Here is a 25,738-nt window from a genome sequence, read left to right as displayed (position 1 = left end):
TATTTGTAAAAAGGAGAAAACAAATTTTAAAAAAACAGAAGAACAACTACAAGGACAATATAAAGAAAAGCTTAGGAACGCAGAGATAAAGCTGGAAGCGATTCTATAAATTCAAATTTAAACGTCTACTGAAAGGAAATCATTAGCAGCTATGGCACAGTAATGCATAAATTAAATAAGCATAATATCTTTTATCATAATTGAAATTAATATTAAAAACTGAAAAAACAAATAATCTCTGCTATGCTCGAACATAAAGCAATAGCAGTATGAATTATAAAGATTTGCGCTAACATTGAATATTTAATTTAATCCAAAAAACAATGAAAGATATGACAAAATTTGTAAACTGAAAGTAAAAAGCGAGGAGTGAGCAAAAGAAAGCAATAAAAATTAATAACAAAAGTATAGAAATTAAATACAACTAGGCGACAGCAGTTTATGATTGAACGGAAGTGGTAATTTATGAAGATTTCTTTTCAGTTTTCATAATTAGTAACTGCAAAGAATAAAATGGCCACTGTCTTTTATGGCAATTAAGTTATAAAATATTCTCTCAAGTTTAACTCACAATCAATGCAATCAGAAAGTGGAAGTGTGAAGTGAGGGATGTACCATGCTAAATGCATACTTTCTCTGAATAGTTTTCAAATTTTGTTTTGTTCTTACTTTCATTTTTAATTTCATTTGACCATTTTCTTCTGACTTGATAATATCAATTTGGAAATTTATCGTTTTTTTTTTTTTTACTTGAGAAAATATCATAGAAAGTATGGCTCTTATTGGTATTAAATCATAAATACATACCATACTGGTTGAAGATGAATTCTGAAAGTCATATGAATTGTGATAAAGATCAGTTTGATTTTAAACTTTAAATTTAATACCTTACTTATAGTTATCAAATAGAATTTAAGAGGCATCGGATTTTTTAATGATCAGTGACTTTATGATAGATAGAAAAGGTGTATCGAAATTGTAAACTTTTATCGTTATAAAATTTATTTGATAAATTGCATTTCCATTCTTTCAGTAAGCCAATAGCATTGGTCAAAATTAAGAATTTATTGCTTTCGAAGTTTAATTTGTAACTCCCACAAAAAAACATGTTTTCCAAATTGCTAGCAAGCAGTTCCATGGAAAAAACTAAAATGAAATTATTTTCAGTTCCATTATTCTCCAAAATGAAATAATACTTTTTGGCTATTCTTTTTATTGTAGTGGTAAAAGTTCCCCTTTGATCAGAAGTATTTGGTCTTTTCTTATCGAACTTAAATTTGAAATTCAGATTCAAACCAAGGGACAAAATTCATAAGAGATCGTCAAATTTTATTTATGTTTTTAATTTTGGCTTTCCCATAATCTGTATTGTGACGTTTGTTTTTTCTTTTTTTTTTTTTTTGAATGTTGACGTGATGGTAGCAAATTTCTTTAACAATTATGCTTTTTTAATTATTAACTACATACCTTATATTTTTCGAATATTCTTAACTTAAAGCGATGATAATCATTTTTGAATCATATTTGCCTAACTTCTTTCCGTCTGATCTTTTTCTACTGGTTCAGAGTGCCTCAGATCAGACAGTAACAGCCATCTTTTTAGGTAAACAGGAGCTGTTATGCCAGCAGCATATAAAGTGCATCAATTAATTCATAGCTGTTACTTTAACTGGATAAGTAAACAAATTAGAAATGACTGCATATATTGAAAGTAAAGTCTGTCATATGTTAATACATGCTTTAACATTTGGTCGGAAAGGTACTTAACAAATTTTTTGACTTTTAAGTGCAAAAAAATAGAAGAAACATGAAAAGAAGTATTGTGTCAATCAAGTTTTTTAGGTGTGTCTTTACTTTAGAAAACTATTTATATCGCCATCTATCACTCATTTTCTTTTTCTTCCTTCCTTACGGATTCTTTAAATCTTTTCTTAATTATTTTGAAAGTAAAAAAAAAGCGCAAGAAGACAACAACGTTACACATGAGAATGTTTAACTTAACTTACAAATTAATTTTATTGTTATTATAAATAGTCATTATCAGTCCAAACTGACCCAGTACCGGATTTGTGGATTCGGTTTGAGAACAAAAGAAATTTTTTTGGTATGCTAGACTTAAAGAAATACAAAATTTTCAACCATAAAAGAGAAACAAATAGAATTGATGATTTCTTATAACGAGCGCCTGCAACGCAAAATTCATTGACCTTGACGAACTATAAGATGTTTTCAACCTTTTAGATGACAATTAATTTACATTTCAGTCTTTAATTTGTTATGTCAAAGGAAAGAACATGTATATATATATTTTAACAGATGAGAATAGAATTGCCAAACATCTTTTAAGGTTATGTCATTTATCCACCCAACATACCTCTCTGTTTCTCTCTTTTTTTACTTTACAATTAATTTCATTTTCTGTTGTCATTCTGCTTTTTCATCATTCTTTTTTCCCTTCCTTTCCTTTCTCGACAATTAATCAATAGATATCATTTTCATCGTAGACATAAAAACATTTTCTGATATTGAGTTTTTATTGCCTTCCATTCTTTCCAATTTCACAATTAATTGAATGAATAAATCCGATGATTTATTTGAGATGATTTCGTGTTTTTTTTTTTTATTTCCAAGTTCAAATCGAATTTACTTTATACGATGTAACGTAGGTATAAATGCTTGATATTTTACAAACAAAACTGGCACCGGCGGCCATCGCAACTGTCGCATACTGCCAGCAGTGATGACCTCCCTGGGGGCTCATCAGCAAAATACATACTCTTTTTTGATTGACCAGTATGTGTGTGGGTGTCATCGCACTCTCACTCATATCTGCTTTATTTTGCAGTGACCAGAAGAAGAAATAGTTTAAATCTTAATTTGCTAAACCCTTAATATAAAAAGTTGAAGTTTCATTCATATAGCAATCTTGTGACGATGATTCGTTTGGTCGATAAGCAATTCATATGGGCAGAGTTTAATTTCTAATTTAGAAAAAAAGAGATGGAAAGGTTTTTTTCAAGCCTTTTTTTTAAATTTTAAAAATGATTCGCATCAAAACGAAGATAAATTTAAACAACTCAATGCTTCTACATTTAATTTGTGAACTCGATCTAAAATCCTTGGATCATTTTTATTACTAATTATGACCATCTTCTATCTTACCACGACTTCTTCATCCTTCCGTCTAATTCAGGCACTCAAACTCTCGACATTCTGCACGTAGCATGCATTGCATCGAATGGTGCGCGAGTCATGTTCTGAATTTTGCCAATAACTCTGCTATGGGGAAGTCGGAATATTACGTGGAGAGGTGAAATGTATGTAGGCGTCATTAAAAATCAGTACATCAGAGAGGATAGAATAGATATTTCTGGTGACATGAAGCGCAAATAAGTCAGTGCAAGCCAAATAGTTCTTGCGTTGGATGAGATGACAACTGCAGTTAGAAGAGATGCAAGAGGAGAGAAGGAACAGAAACTACTGTGTGAGCAAGAAAATTCGCAACTCTCAATAGCACCTGTTCCCGGTGCCAATAACCATCGGTTGCTCTGGACAAGGTGGTAGCATTTGCACAGGCGCATGTGTGTGACTGTTTCACTGAGAGCATGCTCTGTGGAGGGACTGACTGCGACAAAGGACGAAGTGTCATCCTCTTCAGTGCGCCTTTGAAGTGGTCGAGAGGACAAGGGACAATGAGAATACTTTGACCCTCACTCGATGAATTTAATGCGCGTTTCCAGTCATTACCGCTTTACTTTTCTCTTGTGGATATTATTAACACACTACCGCTTCCGACATCATGCTATCATCTGCTCACATTCTTTTAAATTCTCCTGATAATTCATTCTTGATGATCCTTTCTTCATGATATTATCATTATGTTGACCAAACAGTGGTAATGTCCTCGCTCATTAATGTTTATAGCAGTAATGTTCTGAACCATTAACGCCAATAATTTAACAAGTAGTCGTATTTTTTGAATAAGTAGCTTCAAACAAAATTCACTGGTAGCTTATGTTTCCACTTCCTGTAATTTGTTCCAAATTCTCGATAAATATACTAAGATAGCTTTCCTGAAAATTAACCGCTGTGACTTTGTATAGAACCTAAGTCAATGTTGAGGACTGCAATTATCATTTGAATAAGATACACTCGAAATATTTAAAGCAAATGCCAAAATATCCAAAATCAAATATCTGTTTTAAAATAAATTTTAATAAAATTTGCTCAAAATTTTGTTATATTAACCTAAAATTACTTTTTAATATGCTATTACCATTAACTATCAAGTATTCTAAAATTGCCACTGGAAGATAAATTCAACTTTGGAGCGAAAATTTGATTACAAACAATCAGTTTAGAATAACTTTTATTAGTATGTTATTAATTCCTTTACTTTCAGAATCCTTCTAATTTTTCCTTTTATTTCTTTACTTCAGCTAACTGTTTTAAAACAGCTTTAGCTCCTTAGGACTATTGAACATTCAAGCTTGCTGTCTCCGCAGTATCTTTCGTTCAATTATTGTCTTGTCATTTATTTAGCAAGCATTTCATCTACAATTAGATGGACATTGTTGAACCAACATTTCCCTAATTTTAATCTCGATAAAACCTCATTACGAATTTAATGTCACGTTTTGCTACAGTCCTATGCTTTATAAAAAAAAGCATTTTCTCAAAAGTAACTACTGACATAAATAATCAAAGTGGTATTCCTAAATGTATTCAAAATTTCATGAATTTGTGTTGTTAATTTTATATTGTTAATTTATGTTATTGAATTTATTGTATACTGGAAATACATTAATGAAAAGAATCTCGGTTAAACACTAGATTTCAAGAGATGTTGACAAACGACCACAAGTGAGTAACCTCCCAAGAATTACTGTCAATGGAGGACGGTTTTGGTTGAAAATAAAAAATTAATACTGGGATGTATTTTTCCGAACATTTTCAAAAAACCGTGAATAGTACCACAAAATAAGAACAATTCTTCTCGCTCCCTCGTCCGCCACAACATTCTTTTCCTTTCTTCTTTCTCAAAAACAATCTGAACATGACTGTCATTAGCTAACGACACTTCTCCCATCAGAATGCTATATTTATTTCGTTCTCTACCTATTAACCAATACCTCAACGGTATATCAACTAACAGTTTCTTTCGAATTCAAATATCTCTTATATTCCTTATTGGAGAATGTCTTTCGTCTCCTTACATTAATATAATTTCTTCCTCAAGTCATACTTGAAATTAATAACTTTTTATTTCACTTCTTTCTTTCTTAATTTATCAGTGATTCAATAATTTTATATGAAATCCTTATTTTATAATGAGATCATATATATATATATATGTACACATACTTTTTTCGTGAAATCTGTCTTACTCACTTCATCATAGACTGTGAAGAGTATATTTTAGGAGGATTACTAGCCGAATAATAGCAATTATGATAAACTTCATTTGCAAAATGCTATGTGATAAGTTGACTCAAATTTCATTTCTGTCAGAAGGCGTTCAATGATCAGATACTGTTGATAACTTAGGTCTTTTACTGCATGCTATGTAAACTTAAGAAATGCATTGTGACAATTAGTTATAAGAGGAATCTTCGCTATGACATCTAGTGAAGTCATATTTCTTAAACATAATCATTTCCTCTTCCTATTCAGTGATCTGCTATCCATATTCTGTCAAGATGAAAAGATGGAAAGACTAGGTGTGCAATTTGATAGTGACAGCGAAATCGACTCATTAATTAGCTCATATCATTTTAGGAGGATTCTTTCCGGGAAATCTTAGTGACAATTCTTTACAAGTACTGAATAAAGCAGTTGTATATTTAAATGCTAACATCATTTTCTGCAGTTGGATTATGCAGGAAATTGAAGTTGTTGGAAACAAACTGTACGTGTTTGAGAATTCAATGCACGAGTTTTAAATATCCAAAGCTAAACTTTTATACAAAGATGACTTATCAAAGTAATCCTTTCTCTTTTAATTGTTCACTTATGCATTGTTCAGTGTAAAGCGCATAAGCTGCATGGGACAAACACTGATACAAAGTTAATTGTTGAGTTGTAATCAAATGGTACACTCGATTTCGTACAGCTTTGCTTTCATTACTAAAATTCCTCAAAAAGTGATAGGTGATGAACAGTCGAATACGAACAATTGTGCTGTATCGCGGAAATGCGGATACATCGAAATCTTCAAGTTCAAATTGTTCACAACAGCAGCAACCCTCCAGACACCCATTGGGTTTCAGTATCGTAGGTGGCATCGATTCACCGCGCGGTCCCATGGGAATCTTTGTTAAAACTGTCTTCGCCGATGGACTGGCTGCCAAAAGTGGCCTTGTTTGTAAAGGTAAATAAAATTGGTTTTGTCGCAGAAAAGTACGATCGGATGGAATTGAACAGAAATTTTAATCATTAAATACTTTAAAAGTTTCGGAAAATATTTGTCATTTTTTCTTCTTCCTTTCCTCAAAAAAAGGAAAGGTGCAATACTTTTTGTGGACTTCTTTAGGGAACTTCCTCTATAGCTAGATAAATATTACTAGAGAATACCGCTAAATGAACATCAATCGGTCTAGAGTATTTCTTCTTTATAACAATTACTTTTATGATCTACTTGAATCTCCTGTTACTACTCATTTGAAAAGTTCATTAAGTTTCGGAAGAAAAACCGTATTTCTAAGGAGTAGACTTTCAAACTTTTTTAACTGGAAAAAGTGCTGAATTTCAATTTTAATTTAGTCAAGGTGGAAATCTACAATAGGAACGAACCGATTGATGACTAACAGATTGTAATTAATCTTATTATTTCTGGATTTATGCTTTTAAGCAGTTCCATGCACTTTCCTTATAACATGCATTCCAGTCCAAAAACTTAGAATAAAACTAGTTAATTTAAAGAGTCAGTTTTGTGACATTTAAAAATTTTAGGCGATGAAATTTTGAGCGTTAATGGAGTGGAGTTGAGTGGGAAGACACATTCGGAAGCGTTGCAAATATTCAAGAAGAATACAAAAATTGATGTAACTCTTTGCATTCGTCGAAATATCCCGAATTCATCGAAACAGAACAGAATTCTCGATTGTACTAAAAGAACCTTCACAAATCAAAAACTAACGTACTGCATTTTACGAATTTTATCAAAATCTGATGTATGAAGCAAGGACAGGATCTTTTACGATCTTTCATTTCAGTGATGTTTGTTACCACGTAAAGATACATAGTGAGTAAAGGAATCATCAATAAAATTTAAGAGTTGAAGTGCAAAAGAATTCTAAATTTTAAGGTTCTTGATTGATCGGAATTCTCCAGTTCTATACTTAAAAGCTAACATTCCAAATTATTAACAAAGTTAGCTTTTTGTAGAACAGTTAAGGATCAATGATTATTATGAATCATCGACTATTCTGTTTTGTTTAATCTCAAAAATTTGAACTTAAGATTTTAAAATCCGTAATTTTTGTATAGTAAGTTGAAGTTATGTCAAAACCGCTTCTTTTATTTTCTTACTGTACTTAATACCCATCAAAATTGCTTTTTCCAGTCTCTGCAAGGAAATATGAGTTTTTAAAATAACTTTGTGAAATCCAAAATAATCTTCGCGTATTGGAACAGCTTATGTCATTTCGTTCATAAATTTATGCTTAAAATATTCTTGTCTTATCTTATATATCAAACCAATAAATATTAGTTCTATCCTTCCACTCAAAAGTTGCAATTAATAGTTAATTCAAAGTAATGAACAGAAGAAATGAATTAGAAATGAAGAGTGCATTATTCCATTAAAATAAAATAAATTCTTAATATAATAATAAGCAATGTTTGTTCTAATGAATTCTGTTCACTTATAGATTAATAGTACATCTTCAAAATGGTCTACAAAACTACAAAAAATGTTTTCGTCATTTCTGATTCATCCACTGTTTGTTTACTTCCGGTTATTTGCTAACCTTTCGACATTTTACCGTCATTTTCACTCATGATCTATTATACTAAGAATATTTATTCGTATTCTTTTAATGGAATAATTATAAGAGAAAAAGAAAGGTTTTTCAGGATGGCCAACGGTAGTAGGTATGAAGGTGCAAAGAAATGCATTGTAGATGGATCATTAATAACAGCAGCAACAACATCAGCAAGTACTGCATGCCGCAGATCTGCGATTCTGGTTCAAAGTGAACGACTAAAAATGCATGATAGTCTCGGTGCGGTAAGTGGATTGTATTTCTGTGAAGTGTAGCAGGGAAATTTGTATTTCGCTTGTGCAGCTTCATATTAAAGGACAGACTTCAGAAATTTAGACATTAGCTTGAAATGTATATTTCTGTAAGGATTTTCCGATTCAAGGTGCACTTTTTTATTCGACAATATGTCTCCTGATTATCTTTCAACTTCCATAGTTATAATTCTGGTGTATAATAATAAATCCAGCTGTTGATCAGGGACTTTGTTAAAGCATAGCCGTCCCGTCTTTGAAAAAAAGCTTCCAAAAATCTAGATTCATCATATTGTCCGAGGAGAGTGAGTTTCGGAGAAAGCATTAATTTGCATCTGGTGTCACGAAGTGCAATGCAGTGCTGTACTCCTACCATATAATTATATTCGTTCTCGTCGCTTATCATTTTCTTCAATTTCGCTTTTCCCTTAGACGATCGGCTTCTTTTTATCCATTTTTCAAGACTGATGGAATTAAGTGTAAGATAGTTAACTGCTTAAGCCTTAAGCATACTATAATCAGTTAGAAGCTTACTTTTAAGAACCATAGGAAGAGTAGATCATTTCCCTGCACATCACTTCACTTTTTGTCTACATTTATTTGGCAACTTTTCTGTTAATTACCTTTATTCGACTTTTACTTGATTTCATTCTGATGACATTTCGAGTGAAGAGGGAAGGCTGAAAAGAGGTACTTTTTAAGATCTGTTTCCAAATTTCTTCCAAGTTTCATTAAAAATTAGGCCTTGATATTTTCGCTACAAATTATATATAGCGCACACAATGTCTCGGTTAAATGACAACACAATGACATTGAATTATTCAAAAGAACTTCATTGCCATTTCTTTGGTCATTTCTCTCCTAGCTACTTCTCATACCCATTTATATTTTATTTTTCTTCATAACTGCTTTTAAAAAAGTGAGAAATCATTGTGGCAGATATCAAATACGGACGAAATTAGTTCCACCTGCAATTTATACCATATAAGAAGATCAGTCGATAAACATTTGACATATAGTTTTCTGTTGTAATATCCCCGAAACCTTGCTAAACTTTCAATTACTTAATTAACTTTTAATACCCTTACAAAGCTGAGTTGTGAGGCTTTATAATGCCATATGAATGCGGAGGACGCATTCAGTATTAGTAATATTCATTTATTTTTTTTTCATTTTCTTTCCTACTGACTTCCTTTTTTGACTCATGTTATGACAGTTTACTTTCCCTTGTTTTTTTTTTTTTTTTTTTTTTTTTGGTAAAAAAGTGTTCTTCTGATCTGTAAATATGGATCGAACATTGGGGTTACAAAACTCAGTTTTGCTCAAAATTTATGGTGTATGTTTTGTCGAATGCAATATTAGATTAATCTCGAGTTAAAGAGTTAAAGTCTAGTATTTTAGTAGTACTTTAGCTTGTAGAACCTGTTGTAATCAAACTTTAAAAGGCCCGTAGAAGGCTTTAACTCGAGATTGAGTTAAAGCCTTTTATCCTTTAAAAGGCAGTAAGCACATTGCAGATGTATTAGATCTCAGTCATAACCTTTTGAGATCTACTGTTAACTGACCTTTTGATGATTTTTTTGACAACTGCTTGATTCTCTTCCTCTGGCACTAAGTGTTGAGGAAATAAGTGATAGAGTATTCGTCGGATTCACTAACAATCAGCAATGCCTATGTGTCATTTCTCAATTTAAAAGTTATGAAATGAATGTTGCTACTGAAGAATTTCAGACAAGATTTTTAATGCATTGCTATGTTCCAGAAATTTCCAGCGCTAAGGAATTTCAATTTTAATTTTTGAGGGTAATAAACAGGTAGACTGTCCTTAAAATTTCTACATTGCTTTGTTCCATATGGCCTTCAAAAATTGATGTATTGGTAGGTTGGCTTCAGAAATTGACGTCTTCTCTATCACGCTGTACAAATTTCCATTTTAAAATCAACATGTATTTTTTTCAGTCTGCTAAAATTTCTGGGATTTCGGATTTTTCAAAAAAAAAAAAATTACTTTTCCTGATTCCTATTATAAATTTAAAGGGATTAGTATGATTCCCATTACAAAAGTACATGTGCGCAAGCAGACAACTGATTTTCTCATGTCATGTAGTCTGCCAATTGAAGTAAACGTAAAATGTCCGTTCATTCTATTACAACTGGCTTAATGGTGAAGCATGTATTACTGTGTTTAAGTCCTAAGCGTCTTACGTAGTACATCATAAATCACGTGGTGATAGAGTAACACGTAAGGTATGTAGGGATGAGACTATGGCAACTACCTTCATCATTGTCTCTTTCTAACGTATCGAGAAAGTGAATTTAGCATTTGTTTGGTTAGGAACTTGAGTTTGACTAATTTCGATTAAATGTGATTTATGTTCACTCCCAATTTTGCAGTACACAGTAGAGTAAACCCAAAATAGAGTCTTATACCACTGAAACGTGATTTTTAATTTCTATTTTCTTATTTACTTATCCGTTCTGCCTTAGTTGCATTCCCAGTGGTTTCCGGTCAACTGATTATTATTAATTAATTTTATCGTAAGATATAACCGTGTAGTTATATTGGTATTTGATGCACTTACACACTTGAAATGTCAATTTGGACAACATCTGTTCACCTATTTACCTCATTTTTTGGTTTATCTTGTATTTAAAGGTTTATTTCTTGTTTTTTTTTTTTTTTTTCATTTTATCACTTTTGAAATTTGAATGAAGTGGTCACAGCAAAGCAGTTTAAATTGTATTAAATTTTAGAATTCAAAGATTTTAGCATCGAATTTCATACGCTTATTGCTTCATATATTTCCTGTCATTCTTCCATAATTGGTTTCTGAACAATTTTTAAGTGCTTCTTAATTTTTTCTTGGATGATAACTTCATGTACAAGCTTTTTAAACAGTCAGTAGTCAATGAAGTGTAGTAGCACACTAATAATTCGATGATAATCAAATATTGATTGTTTGGTTATTGTCTTCATCAATTATTCACGTAATTATGCAAATTGCAGAATGCTTTTGTAAGCGCAAAGCGTGTACTCGGCATTAAGCACGAGCTGATGCGCAAGGAAATTATTCTTCGACGATCTGCGCCATCAGAACGCCTCGGTCTTGGGATCGCCATTGAGAGCGATGATAATAATAACAAGTAAAATTTTATTTGTTTATTTCTGTATGTGACGATTTATATTTCTCTTTGAAGGGATGTGAATTAGCTTATGCATGTTATATATCTGTTTAGTACTTGAATTAGTTGAAATACCACATAAGCCGCGAGAATTGTAAAGCTGAAACTTCTAAGCCCATTCTTATATTTAGATATACTGTTTATTATTTTTGATTGGTTATTATTTAAGGTGATCCATATAGGATTTACGTAACAATCGAAATTTTTATGTTACAATGCTGAAAATATAATTTAATGCTTCATCACCTCGATACTTGATACATAAGCTTTATCCTGTTGTCAGATTCATTTTATTAATACTATTCATGAAATCTTTTCAGTGACCAGCAATCCTTTCACAGTATTAAATTCATATTGAAGCAGCATTTTAGCTCAGGAAGTCATTTTAACTTTTTAAAATGAGCTTGAATAGAAGTACTGATTTACGGAAATTTCCTTATAGAGTGATCTGTGTGCGTATAGAACAAGTTGACCCATATTCTATTGCTTCTCGAAGTGGCTTGCAAGTTGGTGATCGAGTATGGAGTGTTGCTGGCACCGATGTCCATCAGTGCACTCGAATTCAATGTTTGTCACTTTTGCAGCAGCCAGCAATGAGCGTCACTATGGTTGTTAGTCGGCAAAATACGTTAGTTAGCTTTTCAACAGTTTAATTTATTTAGAGTAGTTGACTTGATAATATATACGCCCAGAGATGATAAATTTTTGTAGATAGTATCGTGGAGAAGAATCAGTGTACGGTTATTGTACTAAAATTTAATGAATTGTTAAAAATTATGTGAGAAATTCACACAAATATTTATGTCAGAATTACTAAATTTAATTGTTTTTTTTTTCAGTTCATCATCTCCACAGAATAGAAGTAATCGTTGCATGATCACCAATGGATCTCAAATTTTCTCCTTACAGAAAGGTTATTTTTTCAAAATGCAGTCTTCATTCGTTTATAAATTTCACATGTGATCATCAATCAGTTGCAGCGTATTGTCATAATTTTTATGGTCAAGAAAATTCAGAAAGCTGAAATAACTTCCATGACGTGGAGAATCACGTGTAGTATGCTAGTTAACAACTTAGATCAGACGGAATATTTTCGCATGATGGGAAGGTATTGGTTGGCATATATATCTTAAGTCACTTTTTTATCAAAAATTTTTATTTATTTATCAAAGCATCATGTTGCCTTATGCCAAATTATAATAAATATTCATGATGAGGATTTCATAAACTACTATTGTGCACGTATTTCTACAAATGCATGTGTGGATAGAAGATAAAGGAGAAAAGAAATTTATTCATTTTGATCAGCCAAAGGTCAACCTATTCATTAAGAGTTATTCGGAAGACTGATAGTGTCCAACTGCAGTCCTCATCTCTGCTTTAGTTTCATTCGTTCTGCATTTTTTTTTTTGCATAATGATCTGCGATAAGCTTATAAAAAGTTGTGGAAGAAGGTCTGAATTGTGTTCATAGCCAGAAATTCTGAAGAATCCATGAGAAGTGAATAAAGAATTTTTTGATAACTGGTATTAGAGGCTTCTCAAGCAGTAAAGCAATGAAAATATCGTCGTCAATGTTTAATGTGAAAAAGTCGAACGTAGGTGAATTGTTCGATTACTTTGCAAGAACCTAATAATTAAAAATGTTAATTTATTATTATTATTACTAATTATTGATTATTATTTACTGTTATTTATTTATTGTTATTTACTATAATATTATTATCACTACTATTGTTATTATTATTAAATTATTTGTTCTCTGTTTCCTTATACTTGTTTCGCTCCGTTTTGCTTTTTTATTCCCTTCTATTCGTACGTCCTTGACGTTGTGGAAGAAGAAAATGTTTTTCTTCCGTTTCTTCATTTTCCAAGCATTTCTTCTTGGCTCCATTGTTTTCCTTAGTTTCAACCAAAGGCGTCTTTTTGTGTTTTATGCCCTATATGGAATTGTTCGTTTTTCTAATTAATGATTTCCAACTTCTGTATTTCTTTCTAAATATTCATTTCTATAATCGAGAAATTTTCCGGATATTTTGAAAGATTAGAGAACTTCTATGCACTAGAATTCATTTACATTGTTATTATATATAAAGTTGTGAAAGTTTAGTAATGGGTCAAAATTATTTTCATTTGAATGCCACCTAAAGAACTATTGACTTTTTTCACACCTCTACCCTCTTGACTATTAAACCAGATATCTTTGTTCGTTACAGACAGGGATCAATGTAAAGTATTAAAGGAATGTTTATCATACTTCTTATTTGTAATAAGAACTCATTTTCTATATTTCATTTCTTCTTTTGTTAAGTCTACTTTTTGTCGATCTCAATTCTTCATTTACTTTATAATAGTATCTATTCGATCAATTGAGATTGAAACTTCAAGAAAAACTTTATGTTTAATTTTAAATTATTAATTTAGGGAAAAAAGATTTAAAAAAGAAAAAAAAAAAGCAAATGTCAAATATGACACAATTCCATTAATGAAATATGCTATTTTATATTCAAACGGTTTAATCAATAAGAGATTATTGTCAAATGCCTCAAGTTTTGGTGAAGTTAACCAATCACTTCGTCGTAGGTTGGAAGTGGCATTTTCTGGAATAAGTCAAAAGATATGAGAATACAGATCTGGAAATTTCAGAAGACATTTCTCAGCTCACCTGAAGTTATCCTGGGACTAGGGTAGCTAGGGGTCTTAATATTAACCAACTCTTCTTTCCATGATAAATAATGAATTAATTATCTTGAACCTTTATGTTAAACTGCAATTGAGAAAGTTAAGCTTAAACATTTAGACTATTCGTCTTATCAATAACTCTGTTATTCTGTTAGTCCATTGACGTATGTGATAGTTTCCTTCAGCTAATTCCGTTAGGCTTATTAGCTGTATTGAAATAAGTTTCTGGCATTTCGGATCCAATTTAATTCAGATCTGATGAAGTTTTTGTCATCACTGTGTCAAATTCTAGATTATTGTAATAATCTAAATTCGAACAGAATAATTTTCGGAATTTTAAGACTTCTCTCCCTCTTTCTTTCCTTCGCATGAATTGTCAAATTCTGAGCATTCAAATGCAAATTTCATGGTGCATCCAATTTTTGCATTTGAAATTTTGTTAGAATTTTCTTCATAACTTGAAGGATGACGTCATTATCGTCTGCATTTACATTATCTTACTACCAAAAATCCGCATTAATTTGTTAATTTCGGGTCGCTTCTGTCTCATACCCTTTCTTCCAGTTATCAAGCCTTAATGAGGTATCTTATTTCATATTAATTTCACTCATTTTCTAATCTCCATATTCTTTTTCATCTTTTAGCTCTACCATTAAAAATGTTCTAAGATTTGGAGAGTTATGTCTATATTTTTTATCAGTGCTTCCTGAAGTATCCTACTTCACTGTATTCTGATCTATCACAGTAGTTTTGATTGAAAGTTTTGACAAGACAGTCGGTACTTGTAATTCTTCTACAAAGTGACGAATTGAGACGAAAGGAATCCGAAAGTTTGTTTTGAATATTATGTGAACAGCAGAAAATGATATCAAAACAGTCCTTTAAGAGGCAAATACTATAGCTTTCTTTGATTTTCTGATTCTGTAAGCTTTTTCCGTTTGTGTGTGGAAAAATTTTTTAAATTTTATCATTCAAAAATGGTGATGTGACTCATTCAAACATGTCAAATTAAACCATGCATCTATTTGATTACAATCTTTGATTTTTTTCTCCTTCATCTTCCTTTGCCTCTAACATACAAAGAATGAGGAATGTTGATAAAGGCCATGCAGTAGCATCTCACCTGACATTATCATTATGCAATGGTTATTATCGTCATTGTCGTTATCGTCACATTTCTCACTGACAAATTCCCAGTGAATACTATTGAATTGAAAAAATATGCATTTTCATGGGATTGCAATGCTTTTTTTCTGAACTTAACTGCTTGCTTTTCTAACGATTTTATTCCTTTCTCTCATGATATTATTTTTTATTCTGGCTGAATTTGTCAAAAATAATAGCTTGTGGAGTAAGGAACTTCAGTAGAAAAATTCAAAAAAGTAAACTGCAATTGCAATTGCTTACTAAATAAGGAGAACCCTTAAACTTCACTTTTCATCGTTCGGAAAAAATTCATCTCATTTTTCTAGAAAACTTGTCTTAAATGCTGTAGCTGCTAGTGGGTTTTTCCTGCATGAGTTTACTTTAATGAAATGTTAATTAAAGTTAAATATTAATGTCTTAGTTAAGAGCGAAGGATTGACCGAGTTTGAAATGTTACCATGATCCTGAGAAATTTTATGTTCGTGGAGCCTTGTGAAAATAATCCTTTGCCGAATAGATGTACTGAGTTTGGATTTTAGGTTTCTGAAAAGAAGGATTAAAAGAAATTATAAAAAAGTGAGAGGTATCTGAGACCTATTTACCAAACTCTTGGAGATAGGAGAAAGGACTCGATTAATTGATGCAAGAGTTGATTTGAAATTTAAGTTTTACTGTTTTGAATTCTTCAGGATTCAGATTATTTAAAATCCCTCAGCCATAGGAGATTTTTTTGATTTACATGGAGACTATCGTATGTTAAATAAATCGCACTAGAAGTATTTGGTTCAGCTGTCAACTGATTCGGCAGGAGAATTTTTTGATGACAAATCTCCCTAATTGTTCTAAAGTTTTCATGATTTTTTGAAGATGAATTCTTTTACAGAGTTATTTATGTTTGAGTTATCGATTTCATTGATATTTTTTTCTGGTTTATTTGTATTTCTCTTTTGTTTTTCTTCTTAGCATGAAAAGTACTTCAGAAACTGATGGAAAAGTCGAGATTTTTTTTTCGCTGTAACAGAATGAGCAGAATGTTTACCTGATGCGGAGAGATGAAGATCAAACAAGATGACAAGGTGACAGAGGTCGCGGATATTTCGTTATTCAAAGGCTACAAAAACTATTTCATCATTTTCAGTCATCACTTTTCCCAATGAACAAATGAATGACTCACTTTGCTAACATTCGATCACCAAAACATCTACCCATCCATCCATCCATCCATCCTTTTCTTTTCTTTCTTTTTCTTGGAGAGAGAGAGAGAGAGAGGAAGGGAAGAAAGAGGAAAAAGGAAAAAGCTTTTCTACTGAATACTGTCTTGCATCTTCCAGCATTCTGCTTATTCATCTCTTCTATCAACTTATTCAATTCAATTTACATCCTCTCATGTCTTCTCGTTATCCGCGGATTATTTCGTCTTCAAGTGCACTTTATCTTATCAGCTAATTTGTAATTAAACTCGTTCTTCCATACAATAGGGTTTTCTAAGATTAAAGATTTGACTATTTGTTTGTAATGAAGACTAAGATCAATTACAAATACTTACTAAACATCAAATATGCGATTCTGACCGAGATGCCGACATTAATTATGTATTACGTTCCATTTCAGGACTGGATGATTATTTCTGTCTTGATTAGCATTTAGTACTTCTACCTGAAAATCTAATTCTAATAGCTGCTGACGTTAGTTTCTATACTGCGTGAAAATTCTATGTTAATATTCTTTAAATGCTAATAAAATAAGAGTAAACAGACGCTTGACGTAAAGCAATAAATCAATCAGTGATTTATTTTCAAAGCTGCTCGGCTTGGAAAGTTATAATATGCACCTCACTTAAGTGATTTCAAAATGAAATACAAACATCTGAAAGTTAACGTTCGGTCGTTCCTCGTATCTGTGATGACAAAATAATTATCTATTGAAGATTCATCGGTCAACCTCTGCACTATAAAACTCTAAAAATTTGTATTATAAGACATTATTGTATGAAAAACTTAATAAATTAATAATTAGAAAACTTAACAATGGCTCAGCTCTGAGCTGATTATATTTGTTCTGACTGATTTCTATCTAAAATAACTATAATTGGAGAGATTGAACTTTCAGAATCATGCGAGTTTGGAATGCTGAATTTAACCTTTTTTTTTTCAGCTTCGATCTAGCTTCATTTTTTTCATTTTTTTGTTTTGCTTAATATGTAAGTACATTATTATTAGTTAAACTGAATTAAGTTGAAATATACTTATAAACAGACTTATTATTCTCTAACCTACTTTCCTTTTCCCATTTTAAATTACTACAACATTTTTAGTGAATTATTTTCATAATTACCATCACTACTTTCGTTATCTTGCAGATGAGATGTTTTATAAAACTCAGCACTCAAATTCGTTTATTTGTTCCACACGTGACCCACGTGAGAAATGAGAATTGTGAAGGAAGGAAAAAGGGATTATTTGTATGTTTGTTATGGATAAATTCATTTTCATACCCTTGAAAAAAGCATTTAGTCCTGCTTATCCTGTTTACTTTTGGAAACCTTTCAATCATCCAATTGCTCATGTTTCACTTCGCAATGCTCATCCATTCTTTCATGGATATTTATAATTGGAAAAATTGGAAAATATTTCCTTACTGCAAGATTGATTCAAGAAATTAGTGGGTAGACTTTGAAATTATATATAGGTAAATTAGTATTCGAATTGGGACATAAAGCTAGATAATCGAATAACAATCGTGTTTTATGATTCCATCGTAATAAAATACCTTTTGCAACAGTGTGTATCTATCCCATGTAGCTTTTCTAGTTTCTCTTTGTGCTCACATTTCGATAGTTATGTTTTTCTTGGAAGTAAAGTTGTGTTTTTTAAATAGTTCTAATATAGACGGTAAGAATAGCTACTGTTGTATAGCAGTACTCGGGATTGAAATTCCTTCATTTCAAATCGAAACCATTTGAAATATCTAAAAAATTTCCTCTTCGAGACTAACACATCTAATTTCTTGTATCAGCGACTGTTGCAGGAGGCTTTATATTAGTTATTGTTGTCCTTCTTCTTTCCGTCTTCATTCACTACCAGAGGGCTTCTTTAGATAAGATTCTGTGTTGTCAAAAAAGCTGAAATCTTTTCCTGAGATTATCAACTGGTTGTATTTCATTCTTAAAATCTTAATCTGATTAATTAAAGGTGCTTATATGTTATGAGCACTACTTACGATAAGATTGTGTGATTGGCAATTTTGTTTGCACTGCTATGGTGATATTTGTCCTTGGATATTTGTAATATGTTACAATAGCTTTGGCCTATCTCTTTAATAGCTTGTTTCCCCTTTCGAGCGATGTATTACTTCTACTTTGGCAGTGCTATTTCCGCTGCATTCATGAATAAGCTAAATTTGTTTTGAGCGCAAAATCTTTTCAAAATGAAAAACTTGCAGGTAGTAAAATGGCTTTAGAATTAGATACAACCATATCATCTGTGAATGGCAATAACAATGATAACAATGGTAATATTACTGGTATGGTATTCAAAACAATTAGTAATCATTCACCAAGCAGTAACGATTCCGAATTTCACAGTGATCAGTTACAACAGCATCAGCAATCTAAAGCACAACGAACTATGTCCCGAAGTCGTGGAAATATCAAACACAAGCCAACTTATGTTAGCGTATTTGCTTCTGACCCAGATTGTTCCAGTCCATTGTTCGATGAATTCGATCGACGTTTCGCCGCCAAGTATTTCTTTGAAATGTTTATAAAGAATCTAGTGGAAGTCAAAACTGACATAAGATCGACTCCGAGTTTTACCGGAACCAAGATAACGTTATCGACCGCATCTTACTAAGCGGTCGATCAAGCGTGTTATATTGTAGAAAAGACGTTTGTCAAGGCAGCAGAAGCTATGCCCTATCGTGTTTACTTGTTGTTGTCTCATCTACTTTCAAACTGCATTAGCAAATTCTTTCCATAACTTATTTTTTTCAGTCGACCGAACTTTCTTAACGCTACGCTTCATCTGCCAACAGGAGATGAAGAGACATGTTCCGTTCCATCAATCTCTGCTCCGCTAATAACGCCTTCCAGACAACCAATATCACCGTCGTTTATGAATATGAGTGTTTCTTCGAATCCCGCAATTCATCCAGAAACCTCGCAACAATCTTATCTGAATGAACATCATACTCTCGCAACATTTCCTGCATGCACTTTTCAACAAGAGCAGCAGCATCAACCTGCTTATTCAACTACGCTTGCAGAAACCCCAGCACGTGAAGAATCAAATAATGTAACAGCTCCTTTCAATATTCTTTCATCCAGTGGAATATTAAATTCAAATCGATCAGTGCAGGAAACTTCGGTACAGAAGAGTTATAAATATGCTTGTTTGAAAAGTAAGATGCAAAAAAATAAGACGTACATGAATGAGCAGGAAGGCGAAAAGTCGAAAGCATCCATAAAAGAATCGCCGAATGACCTCTGTTCAAAATTCCAGGAAAATTTACACACTGAAGCACAAATTTCGAATTGCCATTGCTATCCACGGATAGTTAACAAATCAGAGAACTTTCTTACAAAATCAACAAATCTTCCTACAGCAAAGTTACTGTGTGATAATTCATCTGAGGCAAAGGAAACAGTGGAAACGTTGGACACAGATAAGCAACATAAAATTGGAAAACAACACGATGATGGAGTTACCATGAAGCACTTATCAGCCTACAAAATGTAAATCTTATTTGTATAATAAATTGTTAGGAATATTTACTTTCTTGAATATTCTGAACAAAAATTGCTCAGCAATAAATTCTTTTATTCATATTTAAAAATATTTTAATTCAATTTAAATTCTTCCAATTTCAAGACTTGATTAATTGAAAATCCATTGAAATTTTTGCCACCACACACTTGGTTTCTTTATTGATTTAACTCGAATCAGTTCAAAATTCCAGTTTAGCAGAGTGATTTTTTTCTTTTCTCTATTAATCAATTTCATCAAATCTTTTTGCTTTCCAGATACCACATGTCGTCTGATTCTGTTACTGAATCGTTGCCTCATAATATATCTGTGGAATCAAGGAATGCTTCACCTGAACAGTCGCTTATGAGGGCTCAAGAAATAACAGTGCCAGAACTTTTTCTTTTTAAAATTGTCTCGGGAAATGATCAAGAAAGTTGTGACACTAACCTGGAAGGACCTCCACTTCAGATTCTGTTTCGTGACGTAGAATTTGAGATGGTTTCACAACAAAAACCAGAAAATCAGGTGGTGAAAATCGAGAAATGTATTGCTTATAATGAAAACCTAGAGTCATTCAAAAATTCTGCTGTGAAATACGGAAATAGTTCGGAATCAGAAACACACTCGGATGTCAAGAAAAGTCACTTCGTTTCATTTGTACCTGCTACAAAACTTAGCCGGATTATTTCTCAGAAGTCTGATTCATTAACAAATGGTAATGGTAGCGGTTTGTTTTTTGATGTTTTTACATGGCAAATAACTGATTCAAATGTTCCCCAAACTTCCATTATTCTTCATTTATCTAGTGAATAATTTGTGGAAAATATCTCTCTACCATCTACGATGGTCTTCTTTCAGAAGAATTTGAGAACGATATTGAATAATCTTATTTTTCTTAAATAATCTTATTTTAATAATCTTATTTTTTTTATCTTAGTTTTCGGCAGCCGAAATTTGGTTCTTTGGAACTTAATTCTTGCTTGAGATGATCAGAAATGATTCCTTCAACTGCAAAAAAGTCCAATTTTTCATTATGTGCAAACAGCTACTTCAAGAACTTCAAATCACTTGATGAATGACCAGCTAAGATATAAGCAATAAGTAGCTGGTATATATATAATAGATGTGTCATTCAAAAAGAACAGCTGCAGCAAACTTTTCTGTTTCAGAAAAGTTTGCTGCAGCTGAGTTTGAGAAGTTTGGCTCAATCGTCTCTACCAAATCAATCCCTTTCACGCGCGAAAATTCTACTGTATCGAAGAAACGGGAACACTCTCGTGAAATTGACAGAACATCATCCATTAAAGAATTGCAAACTGCGAAATCATCAAATGAAAAATTCGAAAAACCGGCAGTGCCACTTGCTCCGCGGCGTACCAGAGACGATAAGCCAGTTCCATTTGATAAACTTATTGAAAAGGTAGTTTTTGTTTCCATTTTATTTTTATAATTATAACTGAGCCAACTGTTTAAGTCAGTGGATTAGATTGGCTCGCTAAGATGCTAACTGTGTTTGAAATCCTCTGTGATTCTGCTATGAGCAATGATTTCCTATACTTGAAATTATTAATATTGCTAATTGATCTATTTAGCTATGATTGATCTATTGCGATGGTCTTTTCGACTAAAATCTGATTGAAATTACAATTTCTTCCTTATTTCCGCCAGGTATTTTTACTCCGATTTTTGACTGATCAAAAAATTTTTGTAGTTCACAAAAGCCGATAATGGTGCAGTTCCAACACCGAAAACATTTCAAGGCATCGTAGGTGTTATTGATCCGAGGAAGTCTACTGCGATCAGAAGCAGTAGTAGTGGTGCTCCGAAAGGGACAACACTGAATCTACAGATCTCAAAAAAAATTCCGTATCGTGGCAGTAGAGTGATGAGCGACAAATTTACTGGAAGGAATGCGACCTATGTTGGAACTTCCAGAAATAGATTTTCAACTACTGAGAACGCAACTGTTTCGCGAGCCGAAAATTTGTTTACAAAAGTGAGAGCATCCTTTGAAAAGGTAATTTGTTTATCTAATTGTTTAGAAAAAAACTAATTTGTTTAGAAAATTGCTAATATGTAGCACGTTCTTTCTCTCATGTTTTATGGAAGGGAGTAGTAAACAGAAAATGAACAGTACTAGAAAAGTTTTAAGTTAAAAAGATATTGGAAAGAAAATAGCTCAACCATAGCTGATAAATTCACGAGAAGGGAATTCAAATTTTAGTTAATGGAATAGTGACACAAGTCCTAATTAAGAGCCATTATATAAGTACCATTACGATAATTTGTTTTTATCACAAATTTCATATTCTTATTTTTTGTCTTTAGCAGATGCACATCTTATGTTATCAATTGTAGCAATTTGTGAACAGTCTTCGTAATACTCTCTCTTCAAACTATATTATGTTCTTCGTCTTTAGCAATACTATGTTTCATGTCCACAGCATCAGAATAATTCTTTACAGAATGCAGAATCTTTTCCAATGATCTTGGCATCTCATACTAATGGTGAAAAGAAATTTGTCTCTATTGTCGAAGAAAATATCAAAACAGGAAAATCCTTGAATATTATCCGACAATCTGAAAAAGTTGAGAAAAAGTCCTCGATTATAACGGAACGGAAAGAGTCCCCAGAAATGTACACATCCGTGATGGAACAAAAGCCGAATGCAAAAATGCATTCTTGTCTATCAGAAACGGAATCTTCTTTCGAAATTATGAAAGGTTCAAAAACAACTTTGTTCATTTATGTAATCTTCCGACTGTAAGATGAACTAGTCAGAATGAGGATTGCACAATTGATATCTGTGCAGTTTTCATGCATTTTCACTACTTAGTAAAAAATGAAATATTGAAGGACTTACTTTGTCATGTTTCGATAATGTGGCAGATGATGACATAGTTGGAAGGTCAGTTAAAGTAGATAAAGCTGAACAATCAGCATTTCAAGCAATGGAGGAGGTAACATCATGCAGTGGATTACATGAGCAAGGAAAGCCATCTGAAGCGGAGGTAATATCTGATTGATTCCGTTATTGTTAAATTCTTATTGATTGTTTCATATTTTCGCAAATGTGGAATTATTCCAACAAAAAAGAACATTATGAAAGATAAACAATACGTTTTTTGTTTGCTTTACTGCCTCACTTAATTACTGTTTTAAAGTTCTAAGGAAATGTGCTTGTTTTTTGATAGAAACTACAATGTTTTTATTTGCAATATCCATTTAATATTGTTAAAGTATTTTAGTTAATGGAATGCAAAAGTTTGTTGGATGAAAAATTTGCTAATTATGATATTTTCAAAGTAACACTGAAAAGATCGGCAAATAATCCGGAAGGTTCAATTGGTGTAATTCTGAGTTCAGCAGCTTCCGGTGACCAATATATCAGCGTGAGTATTCGTTATTGGTTAAATAATCGATTAATTAATTGTGCTGGGGTGTCGAAGAATGGTTTTTATATGTTCAGGTGCAAAGAGTGATATCGGGTAGCATTGCGGATCGAAGCGACCTCGTCGAAAAGGGTGATCGTGTTTTTTTCGTGCAGGGTCACTCTACAAAACAGGTCAGTTGGTTTTTCTTGTTGCTTATCTTCCGCATTATAATTTTTGATATCGAAAAGTTAAAATCTTCGATGTAAAAAAAAAGAAGGGTTTAGAACACAAAAGCAATTCTTGCGCATTGATCTTGCAGAATATTTGAATTTGATTTCTTATAACATAAATGGATCAGTTTACTCTTGTTCCAGATGTCAGCCACAGAGGCACGAACCTTAATCAAACAAAGGACTGAACATGTCGTTTTTATACTCGGACGACTGAAAACAAAATCAAATGACATGCCAGCTGAACCTACTAAATTTGTTTCCACTGGTGAAATCATTTTAGATGTTCTCAGTATATTTAGTTAAAAGCACAATCTGTTTTTGTTGTACGAGTTAGTAGTAATTAGTGAATTAAAAATGTGCAAAAAACGAACTATAAATTCTTTAAAAAAATTTTTTTAATGGATTTTTTCCTCTGGTTAGCTACTACTGATCCTGATCTATTCAATTATTCAACGTATTCCGAAGAAGTGATACTCACAAAAGGTAATCTTGGTGTCGGTTTGGCACTTGATGGTGGTCGTGGATCAGTGTTCGGCGACCGGCCTATCATTATCAAAAGGATTTTTGAAGGTAAGTTATCACTCATCGTAGAAATAGCGATATGCTTGAAAGTACATGCTTTAGTTAGAAAAAGAACTTTGCATAGTCTCTAGCTTTTCTTAGAAAGTCACATTTTAATTTTTAACGATGTCCTTCATTAAATTGTAGTACTTAGCTAACGCTGATTACCTAGTCAGTAATTACCTAACTCATTTTAACTCACTTCTAGGCGGTTCTGCAGCACGTAGCGGTCGTATAAAAATTGGTGACCAAGTGATCACAATTGATGGTATAGATATAAGAGGTATGAGTTATTTGGAAGCAACGAAGACGCTTCGGTCACGTCCGGAAGGACCATTAAAGTTGGTTATACTTCGCCGTTTATAATAGACTTATGTCAACTGTTTCTGCTTGTTCACTCGCTCAAATTTAGTTGATGCAATAAAATTCCATTGTTTCAGTATGCAAGAAATGAAAAACATAGCTTTTTGAGATCATTTGATATCGCCTTAGGTTGAGTCACAGATAATGTCTCAATGACTTTGGATATGTAGACCTGATTTTTTAATAAAAGTTGGATAAGGAAATATTATTAACTCGCCGATGAATGCGAATTTTTAAACATATTTCGGGTTTACCTTTTATGGAAATCGTGAGATCCAAATGTCACTATTAAAGTTGTATCTACAGGTTTCCTATATTCCAAATCAATTTCTATTTGAACGGTAGACGAATGTTTGTAAAGAGTAAGCGTAAGCGTTGTAATTTATTATTTCTAGATATGATTTGCAAGTTTTGCGCAATTAAATTTTTCTGACGACGGATAAACTCATCAACGTTACATGGTTTTTGTCAAAAATAAATGTATCAATGAAAGCTAAGCGAATTATATATCCTAATTTCTTTATCTTTGACGATAGATATGAAGTTGACTTTATGCAATCGAAAGATTATTCGGAATGAAAATGCGGCAGTTCTTAGCTTAAATTTCTTGCAATTCTTTGCCTCATTTCTTTACATAGAGTATTCTATCATGAAAACATTTCACAAGTGATTAAAATATTTTACTCAGTGCAAGTCTGACTGATACGATTTTGCTAGTTTCTTACATAAAATGTGAGATTTAATACCAAGAAAAAGAGATAAAAGAAATAAAACTTCCCATAATTATCAAAGTCAATGTATAAAATATGCAAGTGTTAATCAGATTCATTCAATGATGCCAACAATATTTTGCGATTCAGATCTCAGCTTGCAGTTCCATAACTGATAGTTTTTATTTAGTTCCAAGATTAAGAAAGAAGATATATGCATGAAGATGTTGGATACATAGACTTAGTGAATCCAAACAGTCTGATGAGCGTCATGAATGGGAATAGTGTAACATATCTGTAAGGACAGTCTTCTTTGAAGAATTTGCAAAGTCTCGTGTCCCTATACATAATTCATCGCGTAGAATTTGTAAGTAAAATTGAAAACTGAACGAGAAATTTAAGTCACAAAAATGACCCAACTTCACGACGATAATAAAAGTACTGTCTTTACCCTGTGGAAATATTTACAGAGGTTAAAAACAAATATTGAATTAACAGCTTTCTG

The 25,738-nt window shown here is 32.2% G+C and overlaps 1 protein-coding gene across 2 annotated transcripts; it reads left to right on the top strand.

Annotated features, from left to right (window-relative positions):
* Positions 1-6,153: 6,153 nt before the first annotated feature.
* Bm12939 lies at positions 6,154-24,526 on the top strand (the record flags this gene model as incomplete). Of its 2 annotated transcripts, none has more annotated exons than XM_043080566.1 (18): positions 6,154-6,370; positions 6,952-7,138; positions 8,077-8,230; positions 11,244-11,380; positions 11,862-12,047; positions 12,259-12,332; positions 18,688-18,988; positions 19,238-19,978; positions 20,267-20,706; positions 21,161-21,411; positions 21,703-22,008; positions 22,457-22,715; positions 22,849-23,003; positions 23,241-23,384; positions 23,462-23,557; positions 23,741-23,864; positions 24,020-24,169; positions 24,369-24,526. In XM_043080566.1, the coding sequence occupies 18 exons, from the start codon at positions 6,154-6,156 to the stop codon at positions 24,524-24,526; spliced, it is 4,080 nt and encodes a 1,359-aa protein (XP_042936500.1). The 2 variants fall into 2 exon arrangements, with proteins under 2 accessions (XP_042936500.1, XP_042936499.1); XM_043080565.1 differs by having other exon boundaries at positions 20,267-20,718.
* Positions 24,527-25,738: the final 1,212 nt, after the last annotated feature.

This window comes from Brugia malayi (genome assembly GCF_000002995.4).
Source record: "Brugia malayi strain FR3 genome assembly, contig: Bm_v4_Chr3_scaffold_001, whole genome shotgun sequence".
Lineage (NCBI taxonomy): Eukaryota > Metazoa > Nematoda > Chromadorea > Rhabditida > Onchocercidae > Brugia > Brugia malayi.
The sequence above is the reverse complement of the archived record's forward strand: the minus strand, read 5'-3'. Positions and strand labels throughout refer to the sequence as shown.